This window comes from Enhydra lutris, unplaced genomic scaffold, assembly GCF_002288905.1.
Source record: "Enhydra lutris kenyoni isolate GAN:26980312 unplaced genomic scaffold, ASM228890v2 scaffoldscaffold17, whole genome shotgun sequence".
Classification (NCBI taxonomy): Eukaryota; Metazoa; Chordata; class Mammalia; order Carnivora; family Mustelidae; genus Enhydra; species Enhydra lutris.
In genome coordinates this window covers 43,089,768-43,104,487 of record NW_019154101.1, presented here as the reverse complement: position 1 = coordinate 43,104,487, position 14,720 = coordinate 43,089,768, and the positions used below count along the sequence as shown (strand labels likewise).

General features: G+C 35.9%; 1 protein-coding gene across 2 annotated transcripts in view; it reads right to left on the bottom strand.

Annotated features, from left to right (window-relative positions):
* LOC111147629 (myosin VI) overlaps positions 1–14,720 on the bottom strand; it is a 151,943-nt gene that overhangs the window by 48,255 nt on the left and 88,968 nt on the right. For both annotated transcript variants that reach the window (XM_022503813.1, XM_022503814.1), the window contains exons 12-16: positions 10,811–10,955; positions 8,292–8,449; positions 6,591–6,682; positions 4,085–4,157; positions 2,232–2,359 (exon numbers count right to left, since the gene is read on the bottom strand). In XM_022503813.1, coding sequence (XP_022359521.1) covers positions 2,232–2,359; positions 4,085–4,157; positions 6,591–6,682; positions 8,292–8,449; positions 10,811–10,955 — 596 coding nt within the window. The remainder of the gene's footprint in view (positions 1–2,231; positions 2,360–4,084; positions 4,158–6,590; positions 6,683–8,291; positions 8,450–10,810; positions 10,956–14,720) is intronic.

Below are 14,720 nucleotides of genomic sequence, written 5' to 3'. Positions count from 1 at the left end.
TCTCTGCCTACTTGTGATCTCTGTCTGTCAAATAAATAAATAAAATCTTTTTTAAAAAAAATGCAAGTTAAGACTTTGAGAGCCTTACCAGGCCTTTTCTAGGTGAGAGAGCTGGCAGACCAAGGAGCCTCTTCTCTGTGAGATGATAACACCAGCATGAGTCAGAGTGAAGGCGCTGGACTCAAAATGCCTAACCTGATTCCCAAATCCACCACTTTCCTCACTATGCTACATATGACCGGTCACTTAACCTCTCTGCGTATGTCTCCTCATCTCTAGCATGGGGATACACACAGGATCCACCTCAGAGATTATGAGGAGTAAATAAAATACTTTAAGTAAAACCCTTAGATCAATGACTAGCACATACTAAGCACATACTAACACATACTAACACATTCTTAATTTAGTTCAATAGATAGTGATTATTTTTATTTCCAAAGAATTATAACAAAAGCAATGGTTTATAAAAATTAGAATTTACTATCTTGCTCTTGTTCTCTTTTGAAACAAACAGCCAAAGTCCATTCTTGATGTTTTAGCTTGCTGTCCCTATAGTTTTATGTACTATATAACTCCGGGTAGTCTGAGACCCTGGTCACAATTCTGTTGACCAGCAATCAGTACTCTTGTTAAAGGTAACCATGCATCAGGCTGGTCATAACAAAGACCAGTGAACAGTAAATAAATAGGATTGGATATAACACATCTTCAATCACAGCAAAAGTTTGTTGAGGATACATATTGTTTTATTTCAATCTCCACTGAAGAGAAATAGCTCCCCATTATAAGAAATATTTAAGGATACAGAAGAACTCCAAGTCAGTGGGACAGGTGATTGTTAGATTCAGTCCCCTTGAGGTTATCATAATTACATTAGCTTTTCAAGGAAATACATTCAACCTATTTACCTAACACATTCTTAATTTAGTTACTGATGTATGGAAACAAGAATACTTGTCTTCATTCACTTCAGCTCCTATGGCTATCAAAGCCCTGGCTGTTACACTAGGTTACAATCTCAAAACAATAAACAGAATGGGAGGCATTTGCCACTCTAAGCAGCTTCTCTTCCTTTTCCTGTCTTTCCTTTGTTGTCCTCTGTAAGTTAAGGCAGCACCTATCTTCCTGGATCAAATTAACATCCACACTTCTCTAGGCTAATCAGTTCTTACTGGGCACAAGGATGGAGGTGTCCTTGTATTAGCTCAAGTAATGATGGCTGAGTGTAAAGATAAACACAGAATTAGGTGAATAAGGTAAACCTCAACAGCCACAGGGACCAGCCTCATGCAGAACAGCCCTACAATTCACTGCTGCAAGGATTCAATCACAGCTCTATATCCCAACAGCAGCAGGGAACTAGGTCTTCTAGACCTTTCAGAAGTGCACTTCACGGGGCGCCTGGGTGGCTCAGTCAGTTGAGCGGCTGACTCCTGGCTTTGGCTTGGGTCATGATCTCAGGGTCATGAGACTGAGCCCCCTGTCAGGCTCTGTGCTCAGCACAGAGTCTGCTTGAGATCCTCTCTCCCTCCCCCTCTGCCCCTACCCCTGCACATGTGCTCTCTCTCTAAAATAAAAAAATTAAAAATTAAAAAAACTTCAAAAAGGGGAAGAAAAAAACAAGTGTACTTCTCATTTATTTCTACAGCTCTGTGTCTGGTTTTCCCTTCAGCTAATTCTTCTACTGCTTCAGTTTCTATGTCCCTCTCTGAGTATATTTTCCATTCAAAACTCCCTAGGAAAGAACATTAAAATAAATTGCCTACCCATTATCTAATATGGATTGCTTGCACCAGTCAGTCTCTAAGCCATGAACTTTACTGCTTGTCTTACAAACGTGCAGACTGGCGGCTCTCTGTGATTCTAGGTGCTAACCCCTGGAACGTGATCAAGGTCACATGATAGAAAAAAAAGCAACTTGCGGCCACTTTACTAAAAGGAAGAACATAAAAACAGCAGGTAAACCATTTTGTGCATTTTAGATAGATAAAATGTTACTTTCTATCCAGCTAAATAAAAGGGTCTTCATTAGATAGATCACCATCACCCAAACTATACATGTATAAATTCAGTGCCTATCTACAGAAGATGCTGTGCTGAATAAATTACAGTTGTTCTCAGCCCCATATAATTTATTATTCTGATTATTTAATATGCAGTATCTAGTATATCTTTCTAAAGATTTCTTTTCTCACCACTGAGTCTCAGTTTTGGAATGGTAAACTCACAGTGAGTCGGAAATGTTCTTTGTGCTTCTGATGAACTGCAGATGTAAAGTGTTGGTCACTTGGCTGGGGAAGGCGATTTTCTTCATCCAAAATATCCAATATCCCCACTAATTTTGCTTCAATTAAATCTATTCCAAAAAAAATTAAAATATGTTAGGGTAAAAACATTTTAAAGATATATGAACAATTTACTAATCACAAATTTAAAGGACTGGTCAGAAGCAATATAGCAGATTTGTAAATATCCTCACAGGTACAGAAAGCAGGTATTTTATTTCAAATCTGACAATTTTTCAGAAAGTAACATCATATATAGGTTTCCTCCACTATGGAAAAGTCTGCTTTATGCCACTTTGCTTTTACGGAAGATCTACATTAATACCTATTTTCACTAGCTGAAAGAAATCGAAAGAGAATATTTGCACTTACAAAATGGTAACTGCTTCTCCGATTTATACCATTTGGCTTTCAAAGTTTTCATAAAAATGCTCTATTTTCAGATAGCAGGAGAAACTAATATAAGTTTTAGAAAAATAACACCATACACATATAATTAATGTAATAACCATTCTATCTGCAAGCTTGGATGAGACAGGCTAAAGAACCAAAAATTCCTCTTCTCCATATAATACCTACATTCAAAATGAAGTAAAACTACAGAAACTTTCACATGCAGAGCTTTTAAAACTACTTTTCAATACTGACTTAAATGTTTTCCAGCAAAACTTCAGTAACAGCACATTTTTATCCTCCTACCATTCAGGTTATTTGAATTTCCTGCTTGTACAAAATAACTATAAAATATAAAGTGCTTAAAAAAGTATATAAAATCTATTAAATGGGACAAGACTTCAAAAGCTATAGAACATATGAAAAGAAATCAAAATTCTAACTGCATTGTTCAGAGAATGATACTTTTTAGGCAAGTGGTGATGGTGAAAGGGGGGCAGCTGAATTAAACTATAAATGAGTATTTTGATAGACATAGAAGGATATGAAAGTGGGCTGAAAGATAAACAAAATAGGAGGAGTTCCAGCCAAGATATAAAGTCAAAGGCACACAGATCTGAGAAAGGCTGTGATGTGTAAAGGAAACACTCAGTGAGCCAGCTAGGAGGTAAAAATGCTTTGGAAAGTTGTATCACTATAAAGCATTATTACTATTACTATTATTATTATTATTATACCTTGTCTCCAAATGTAGCACGAGTTACTGACTCAATTGTCATATGGAGTTTTGAAAACAAAGTGGGCCCAACAGCTGATTTTCACGATGAGGTAGGAAAGAAAAGAAAGACTGAGCACTAGGCTGGGGGGTGACAGGGAAAGGTTTCCTTACTGATAAAAAAGAAACCCCGTTCTCCTGGCTGCACTGCATTATCCAGATCTGACACATGAAACTTGTGAAGCTAACTCGCAATGGATCAGAGGGTGCGGACAATGCAGAGAACAAAACAAGGGAACTAAACTACAGAAGAGTCAAACACTGAAAAACCTCACTCGGAGCCTGGCTAACCTATGGGCTTCCTCAAGTGAGATAATTTATCTCTTTACTACTTAAGGGATTTAGTTCCCGTCTTAACTTACTCACATGTTGGCTGTTTAAGAATGAAAATGTTCATCACGGTAAACAAAAGAAATTTTAGGAAAACTTTCACCAATGGCTGAATTTGATGCCTTGGTAGGAAAAAAAACTTCCTGGCAGAACAAGAGAAGTAAAACTTCTCTCAAATACCCAAGTTTCAAGTCCCATAACAATTAGTATCAATCACAGAGCACAGAAAAATCACTAGTAAAAGCATGTACTATATCTTCCCATATTTTCCAAAAGTAGAATAAAAAAACCCACATACCTATACAGTCCTGATTATCCACATAATGCACTTCATTAACACCTAAACCTTCTTTTTGATAAAGTTCTTGTTCCTAAAATAAAATAATCATAATCACAGATATGGAAATACTGTTATGATATGAAATGGTGTGTTCTGTGCCACTTCTGCTCATAACTTTTGTTGATTAGTCCAGAGTACAAAGGCTCATACCAACTAGTTCAGGGGTTAAGGAGACTTACAAAACATTAGGGAAGAAAGATCCCTGCACCTAAAGCAATGTAAAGTCAGAAACTAATGGCCAACATATGATTTACATATGTGGAAATGTTCCCACCTACAGATAAGCACACTTTTCTTGAAATATGCAGAGAAATTACACACACATATGGAGATCTGTTCAAACTCAAGGAAAGGCCAGGCTCTGAAATACCTTCAGCAATTTTAAAGTCAAACTTATTAGAAAAATAGACCAAGAGTCAGCAAACTTTTTCTGTAAAGGGCCAGAGAGTAAATATTTTCAATTGTGGGTCACATGGTCTTTGTCAAAACTACTCAATTAAGCCACTACAGCACAAAAGCAGCCATAGATAACAGTTAATGAAGAAGCATGGCTGTGTTCCAATAAAACTTCATTTGCATAAATAGGCAGCCTGCTGGATCTGTCCCAAAGGCCATAGTCTACCAACCCCTGGAATACACAGAAGAACGTAAGAACTTGCTGTGATAGTTTTTAAAAGTTTAAAGAACAGCTAAACAAAGTAGCTCCCTTTGACGTGAAATTTCTTTCTTCTATTTCCTCAATAGTCCTAAACTGTTGTCCAAAGATAGGAGAGATTTTTAACATGTACATACAGGCACTAAAATCAAAGAAACAGCAATTAATTGCAAATGGGCTCTAGGAGCTACACAGTGATACATACAAGGAATATAACATTGTAAAAAGTAAATGTAATTTGGAAGAATAATATACAAGTTAAAGTTGAGTTCCTACATAGAAGTCTGGTACCTTCTTAAAGAAAAAAAAAAAAAAGGATTTATCAAAGATGGGTGAGCAATGCAATGAGCTAAGGTTGATGTGTATTTTAATCTTTTTTCCCAAATGTTTAAATATTTCCTCCCACAAGATATACTAGAAAAGGTTTCTATCATTTTAGAAGTCAGTATCCGTTTAAGAACCAATCTGAATTTGAAATCCAAACATTTATTTTAAAGAACTGTTATAAAAATAAACATGTATCAAGATACCATCTCCTGGTCATGTTTCTAGATAAAGCTTGCTGGGCTGGTGTGGAAGGGAAGAATTAGGGCATGTTAAGTGAGAAGCACACATGTACAACTTAAAATAGCAATGGAAGAATTAATGTGTCTGGATAAAACACATTCAGATTAATTATCTTTACTGATGAGTATTTGGTTTACCTTTCATTTACAGTTCATTTATGCCAGAATTGGCTTAACCTGCAGTATAGTATACAAGTAAAAAGTATAACAGGGAAAGTGCTAGGAAACCCATAAAAACAAAATAAAATAAAAATGTGAGAAAAGATTAATGGAATGGGAAAAAGAAAGAATATTTCACATTTCAAGACCAGATACAGTGGAGAAGAGAACTTAGAAAACAGCAGTACTAATATGAGGAGAACATGGTTGTGGGCCAGCAGCTGGAAGGTGGGTCCAGATCTGCAGTAGTCAGTAAACTGCTCTGGTAATCAGTTTCTTCATTTGTAAAATAAAAAGCTGAACTAGATCATCTCTGAGTTCCCTGTAACTCTACTGTCTACATTCAGTAAAACATATCTTCAATAGCTCAAAAAGGAAGGAAAGCCAGAGATACTGATAGCAAAATACTGGAGAATTAAAATACAAGATAAGAATGGTGAGTCTAATCACACATCAAGTGATCCAAACCTATCTTTACTTATTCTGTAAAGAATTATAAAATAACTTTCCTAGACTTAGGGTTGTGAGTGTTGGTCACACCCACAGTTACTCACTAGGAGCAGTGGCAACTGGGCAGTGCACACTGTAGCCTGGCAGAGAAAGCACTGGCCAGAGGCACTCCAGGCCAATGGCAACACTGATTTGATGGCTTTCCTGTGACACAGAGAAAGGGTGAGCAGGTAGCAGAGTGCATAAAAGCAGAGGAAGGGTGGGAGATGCCAATGTCAAAGATGAGAGTAGAAAGTTGTTTGGCAGTGGCAGAAGTAGGGGCAACAGACTTAGAAAAAGAAACAACGGAAATTCCCAGTCTAGCAAAAGACACTAGTATGAAGCAATAGATGTTCACTTCTGCGGAGGTGCCTGCTAGAGTTTTTATTGGGTTCCTATGCTTTAGCTGTACAATTAACACTTCTGATGTGCCTGAGCAGCAGCTAAGCCACTGGGGGCCTGTCCTAGCCATCTCTGATCTCCTGAACCACCTTACATTATACCCCATCTATCAGTGTAACTGCAGCATGTCTCTGTTCCTTGAAATTAAAATAGCGTAATGCAGTTCTTAAATTTAAATTGTAATAGCAATTACCTCTTTCAGAATCCTTTCATTAAAAAATTGTTGAAGTTTTTCATTGCAATAGTTGATGCAAAATTGTTCAAAACTGTTGTGTTCAAAGTACTCTGTAAATATAAAACCAGAATCAAAAGTCATCAACTTCATATTATAAATTTATCTTAGGATAAAATTTTATTTTATCAATGCTTAATTTAAAATTAGGTAAAAAAAAAATCACATAATTGTTTTAGATTCCTCAAATGCTCTTATTTCAAGACAAAATTTTTTAAGTATTTAAGTACTGAAAATACTGTGTTTTACTCAACAAAAACAATGTGTGTGGAATGAGATAAATATTATATAGTGTAAGATACAAAATGTAAGCCACTTACAACATAATTTTCTTAAGCATAGGTGTTAATAGCAATCTAAATTAACTAAAGAACAAAAATGACTTAAATGCAAGTGCTTTAGATCTTTTTCTGTGTAATCTGTAAAATTACAGTTATAAAAAACATTATGAACACTAACTCATTTTTAAAATGAAAAAACTATATTACATTATCTCTAAGATCCCTGCAGCTCTAAAATGTTATGATTCTGTGTATGTGCCTGTTACACTAAAACTAGTGCAGTCCAGGAAACAAATGTCTGAAGATTTTGAAATCTTAAGTCAGTGATGAGTGTTTGCCCACCTTTGAACAAAAAGTTTTAACATATACATCACATCAAAACCAAAACTCTATTCCCCCCAAAAAGTAAACACTCAAACCTTCCCTCAGCAAAAGCAAACAAACTATACAGGAAGAAGACACCGCTCATACACAGGCAGAAGGAACACCCACATTGATAAAGCCCAATATAAAATCAGTCAGATTTACTTTGAGATTTTTTACAAAACCGTCATTCAAAACAACATGGCATTCAGATGTTAGTGATCCATTTCATTTCTGATTGCACAGCCCTGTGGTTGTTCTCAATATTTATCCTGAATATATATTAGCATAAAATATCTTGTATGTACTTTATGTACTATATACTATGTGCTATATCCTTAAAAAATATTTTTTCATTTGGTGGGAATTCACTGGAAATAGCTATCTGTTGATAACACTAATGATAAATTTCTACATAGAGCAATGAGTTTGGCTTATATGGTAGGTCAACTTGTACCCAGCACTACACTCTTGTCAGTGGTTTTGAGGACTTAATCTTCTTTATTAGTAGCATTCAAGACTTTACCTTTATTCAGTTGCATTCATTTAGGAGTACAGAGACATCCCCTAACAATAATGGTTTCAATCAGCATGTTTTTTTCTTTTTCTTTTTTTTGAGGTGGGGGAGGGGCCAAGGGGGGGAGAGAGAGAATCTTAAGCAGGCTCCACACCTAGTGCAGACACCAAGCAGGGCTCAATCTCATGACCCTGAGATCATGACCTGAGCCAGAATCAAGAGTCAGACACTTAGCCAAATGAGCCACCCAGGCGCCCCTCAGTCAACATGTTTTTAATTTCAGCATTAGTGTGACCAAAATCTATGAGTTTTTCCCTTTTTTAAGCAATGGCTTCCTATTTAAATTACATTATGAAATGAAATCTAAGTACAGACATATAACTGAAAATACATCAAGTGAAAGGTATTACAAGGGAAAAAAGGTTTTTTTACATTTTAAACATATGTGAAAAACTGAATAAAAAGTATGAAATACAGATTCATGAACAAAACTATACTTACCGAAACCAGCAATATCTAGGACTCCAATAAAATAAGATGATGTTTCAAAAGGAAAACACTGATTTACTCTGTTGACCACATGATCAAAAAGATGGCTATAGACCGTCTTTGCCAAGGCATCACGAGCATTGTTTGCTTGCTCCACTTTCAAGGGCACCCTATAAAAGAAGACTATACCAATGGAACTTTTTTACAGTAATAACTGGGAAAATAATGCCAGATACCAAGATCAAAATGTATCTAAAACATTCACTGTGAAGAACAAAATAAATAGCTCCAGGAGGTCATCTGCCAATATGCACAAACAAATGGGGCTAAGAAGCACAGTCAAAGAACTAAAGAAGTTATCTACACCTAGATAAAAAAAATGTTTTATTGAGTAAAAGAACTTTAGGCTCCAAAAATAGTTTAATCTTAATTTATGCTTTATTGCACATGATGAATATATAAAAAATTATTCAGAGGAATAATCTTCCTTTCGACCTTCAAAGACTTACTTTAAATGCAAAAGAAACTGTGTTTAATTCAGGGTAACTTTAAAGTATGGTACCTTATTTAACACTGTTTAGGAAGAAATGTTTACATCTAAAAATCTGGACTGTCCAATTCTACTATTTAATATAAGTAACTACACAACAATGCTAAATGTTGCAGATACAGACACAGAGCCCTTTCCTAAAGAAAATTATACTCTAATGAAGAAACTACCATAAAAGTGAATTTTCAAACAGCATGCTAAATGCTATAATAAGGGTAAGTATGAGGCACCATGGGAGCACCAAATAAAAAAGTCAAATTTGGAAGTAACCTTAAAAGTCTTTGAGGTTGGGGCTGGGGGCGGGGGCGCCTGGGTGGCTCAGTGGGTTAAAGCCTCTGCCTTCCGCTGGGGTCAAGATCCCAGGTCCTGGGATGGAGCCCCGCATCCGGCTCTCTGCTCAGCAGGGAGCCTGCTTCCTCCTCTCTCTCTGCCTGCCTCTCTGCCTATTGTGTTCTCTGTCTGCAAAATAAAAAAAAAAAACCTTAAAAAAAAAAAAAAGAAAAAGTCTTTCAGGTCAGACTAATACTTGAATCCCTTCTAAACTGGTTTTCCAACTTAAACTTCCTGCAACAGAACCCCTTCCTAAAGTGAAACTTCTCTGAGTACTCCATACATAAAACACATAAAAGAAGTGCTTTAGAACAAAGGAGAAATGAAGGAAATGTTACCTGAAGATCACACACGTGTGCATTTACTGGAGTTCCCTTGCGCCCCAGAAATATCTCCAAGGAAAAGCAACTGTATGGCACTACTATACATTCTCCTTGGTAAGGTTTACTTTATAATAATTTGGAATTAGTTTAGCAAACAATCAGGCTAAACATACCTTGCTAATGTTTCCCAAAATGTAAGAAGTACCAAACTTTCTGCGTGGCTAAAAGTTTGGTTTTAAATCCTTCTTGGATAAATTTGTTGAAAATCTTCCTGAAATAGGTCACTAGAGTTCACTGACTGCCTTATTTAGCAAGGGATAGAGGATCTGACTTTTTTCCCTACAAAGGAAGATCTTACAGTGCCTCAGAATGATGGCTGAATATCCATTTTATTTTATAGTATCAAAAACAGAAATGCCTACAACACAGGATATTGAGCCAAAAGTGTACAGAGACCCAAATACAACCTAGAAGTTCTTGGTTACAGATCAGAGAAACTTTGGCTACGCTCTTATTTTCCTATCATTTGCAATTTCCTCTAAATAAAGACTCTAAGAGGTAAGGGGAAAATCCATTTGCTGAATGTTTTACTGGAGTAAGTTTTACTTAATAAGTTTTAGAACATGACAGTTGCAAGGAAAATGACTTTTTTTTTTTTTAAAGATTTTATTTATTTATTTGACAGAGAGAGATCACAAGTAGACAGAGAGGCAGGCAGAGAGAGAGAGAGAGAGAGGGAAGCAGGCTCCCTGCTGAGCAGAGAGCCCGATGCGGGACTCGATCCCAGGACCCTGAGATCATGACCTGAGCCGAAGGCAGCGGCTTAACCCACTGAGCCACCCAGGCGCCCCAGAAAATGACTTTTAAAGTAAAATGATCTGTTTCCTTCTGAAACTAAATGGTGATGTACAACCTTGTAAATACACTTTTGAAAAATACTAAACTGTACCTTTTAGAAGAGTGAATTATATCTCAAAAAAAAAGTCTGGAAAATTTGGAAAAAATTGTTGCCTAAAAGAAATATTAACATAATCAACTCATATTTTTGTAGTTGTACAAAAGTAAACTTCTCTTACTTTATAAACTACAAATCTGTGCCATGCAGCATATCTATAAGGAACAACTCTAAGAGCTGTGGAAGTCAGCATTTACTTGTATAGTAGATTACTGCAGTAATATGCACAGAATTCTTACCTATCAAGCACATGTTTTAGAACATTATAATGATCATAAAGATCAACTTTAAATCTCATTGTTCTCAAAGAAAGATTTTTCCCTGACAAACCACAAGGCAGCATTTTTACAGAGCAATGAGTTAAGGAACTTACTTTATAACTGTTCCTTTGGTGCCCCCTGCTGTTGTTAGCATGACTCTTGTAGTTAAACTTACACGAAGATCATCTTGATCCAAACCCAGTAATTCAGCACAATACTCCAATGCCTGAGTAGATTTATTCTTCAGATTACAACCACCTATTGAAAATACATTTAAATTTCAAGTTAACAGACATTATATAAACCAGATTTCCAAGATTATTTCTTAGAAGTGTACTTCACTTACATAAATCTATGGAATAGACAAGGCTTATTTGTGACTTTTAATTTCACTTCACTTTTTTTCACCACCCACTCAGTGGGTTAAGCCTTTGCCTTTGGCTCAGGTCATGATCTCAGGGTCCTGGGATCAAGCCCCGCGGTGGGCTCTCTGCTCAGCAGGGTGCCCGCTTCCTCCTCTCTCCCTGCCTGCCTCTCTGCCTACTTGTGATCTCTGTCAAATAAATAAATTAAATTAAATTAAATAAAAAAGAGAGAGAGAGAGAGACACGCCTGGGTGGCTCAGTCCATTAAGCGGCTGCCTTCGGCTCAGGTCATGTTCCCAGGGTCCTGGGATCAAGTCCCACATTGGCCTCCTTGCTCAGTGGGGAGACTGCTTCTCTCTTGTCCTCCTCTGCCTGCCTGTGCTCGCTCTCTCTCTCTCTCTCTCTCTCTCTGACAAATAAATAAATAAATAAAATCTTTAAAAAAAAAAAAAAAAGTCGTACTTCCAAGGTCAATGGGAGACCCTCACTCAAGACAGTCCACGATATAATCTTTCAGCCCATCAATATTAACCTGGACTGTTTCATTTTTTATGACCTGGCAAGCAGAATATACTAACAGATTATAATCCTTGTAAATCTCTAGAAAAATATAGTACCTTATCATTAAAATTCATATGATTCCTGAAAACCTTAAGGAATAATTTTAATAGCAAACACTGGCATTTCAGTAGGTCAGTGTGGCTGGCGGTCAACATCTGAGGTTTTATTTATGTGTGTGGTGTATCTGTGTGTACCCATGCTGGGTATGTACATGCTCCTGTTGCTCAGGAAAGAGAAAGAGGGTGAGGAGATAACTGCTATTCCCTGTACATCATATCCATAGATTTCTAGTAATGGAGGATGTTTTAAAATATATTATTTAAAAAGAACTATACTGTAATGCTTTAGCCTCTGGCCTGATGTGGTTGTAAAACTTATTAGCTGTGTGACCCTGAACAAGTCACTTATTCTTTCTGTGTTCAGTTTCTTCATCCATTTAACAGATAATAACTGTACTTATGTAGTAAGGCTGTTATAGAGATTAATGAGGTTATATATGTGAAGTTCTCAAAATAGTACCTGGTACACAGTAAGCACTATATAAAGGTTAACTACTATCATTTTTATTGTTACTACTTTTTTTTAAAAGTAAACATTTTACTAATATTTTTAAGGTTTAATGTTTATAAGTAATTCCTCACAAGACTAACTTCAAAATTATAAAGAATGTGAAAAAATCCTAAGTTTATAAAAAAAAATAAGCTTATTGTGACAAATTAGTAAACTATTTAATACCCTGTCTCAGGAAAAATAGACCATGAGATTTCCTAAGAATAAGGGTTGTGGGCACCTGGGTGGCCCAACTGGTTAAGTGTCTGCCTTCAGCTCAGGTCATATCCCAGGGTTCTGGGATCAAACCCAGGATGGGTATTTGAGGAGCAGGAAGCCCACTTCTCCCTCTGCCTCTGCCCTTTCCCCCTGCTTGCACATGCACACACACCCTCCCCCTCTCTCTCTGTCAAAAAAATAAACAGAATCTTAAAAGAAGAAAGAGGGGGAGGAGGAGAGGGAGGAGGAGGGGCTTCAGGATAACTCACTGGGGAAAAAATAGCTTTTTCAGCAAATGGCACTGAGACTGGGTTTCTGCATGCAAAAGAATGAAGACTGATCCCTGCTTCACACCATAAATAAAAATTATGAGCTAAAGACCTAAATTATGAACTAAAACTATTAAACTCATGATCTTGGACCAGGTAATGGTTTCTTAGATATGGCACCAAGAGCACAAACAACAAAAGAAAAAATCAGACAAATTAGGCTTCATCAAAATGAAAAACTTGTTTGTTTCAAAGAACATTACCCCAAAATTTAAAGGACAAGACACAGATTGAGAGAAAATGTTTCCAAATTATATATCTGATAAAGAACCTGTGTCTAGGATGTAGTTTTCAAAAAACTCTTACAACTTGACAATAAAAAGACAACCCAATTAATGGACAAAGGATATAAATAGACATTTCTCCAAAAAATAGATACAAATGGTCAATAAAGACATGAAAAAATGTTCAATTTCATGGGCCTTCAGAAAAATGCAAATAAAAAACACAATGAAGTAAAACACTTCACACACACTAGGATGGCTATAATCACACAGACAGTGTTAGGATGTGGAGAAAGAGGAACCTTCATACACTGCTGATGAGAATGTGAAATGAATACAAATACACTGAAGAAGCTGTGGATATTTTTGTAATTATTTTATCAGAAAATTTATTCATATAAATGTTTAGAATACTCCTACTTATATTGAAAAGTTTTTTTGCATGATAGCATAAATGCTATTTTTAACAACAGGAAGGAATGAGAGGTAAATGCTGAAGTGATGAAAATGTTCTAAAAACTAACCAAAGTGATGATTGCACAACTCTGACTCTATTAAAAACTACTGAATTGTATATTTTAAATGGGCAAATTGAACAGTCTATGAACTATATTTCAATAAAGCTGTTACCAAAGAGAAAGAACAAGGGGACAAGAATACTTAGAAGATATACTGAACCTTTAATTCTATGAAAATAAGCTTACTACTGATTTCTAACTTCTACACATACACACACACCATTACCTAAATTACATAGCTATCAATAAACTGACCATCAATAATTCATTAATGTATTTAAACATTTCTTTTTTACTGTTTTGCAAAGTTTCTTACACACTTTCAGGAATTAGGGAATCACTTTTGTGATGCAGAATTTTTAAAACTGGCATTTTTTGCATATGCTATCACATAAAACCTTTTCAATATAAGTAGGAGTCTTCTAAACATTTACAGTAGAAAAATTTTCTGATAAAATAATTATAAAAATACCCACAGCTTTTTTGAGTTGTTAGGACATGCCAAAATTGAGCTCTCTAGGAGGAAAAAAAAGTCAATTCTAACTAGAAAGAAACCATTTGGATCTATAGTAAGGATCACAGAAAAGATGAAGATTAATAAAATCTGAACTATTAAAATTAAAATAACCTATTTTATTTTCTTAAAAGATTTTATTTATTTGAAGAAGAGAGAGAATGAGTAATGGGGCGGCAGAGGGAGAGAGACAGAGAGAAGCACACTCCCTGCAGGGAGACCCTCAGGGGGCTCAGTTCCAGGACCTGAAGATCATGACCTAAGCCAAAGGCAGATGCTTAACCAACTGACCCACTCAGGGACCCCAAAATAACCTAGTTTATTAGTTTCCTTAATTTGTTGCTTCACTCCAATCTTCTCTGCTTTCTGCTCATTTTCCTTTCAACAGAAGGAATTTTGAGAAGAAAGATAAAAGATAATGTAAGTATGTGCTATTTCCCTTTTAACTGTTTAAGTGCTTTTCAACTAACTGGATCACATCACATTTATGATCCTCTGTATATATCTGCATGCTCTACCACAGCATAATGAGATGTGAAAATGGCAACTATCACTTCTAACATTTCCAAAGTGGGCCTTAATCTAAACTTTTTTTGTATTACTTAGAACTTTCCACATACTCCCTTTGTATAACAATACTAGAGAGCAAATGAGATATATTCTAACATTCATCACATTTCAAAATAAGAATATTGAATCCCTCATAAAACCTAAAACTTTAATGTACACTAAGAACATACTGAT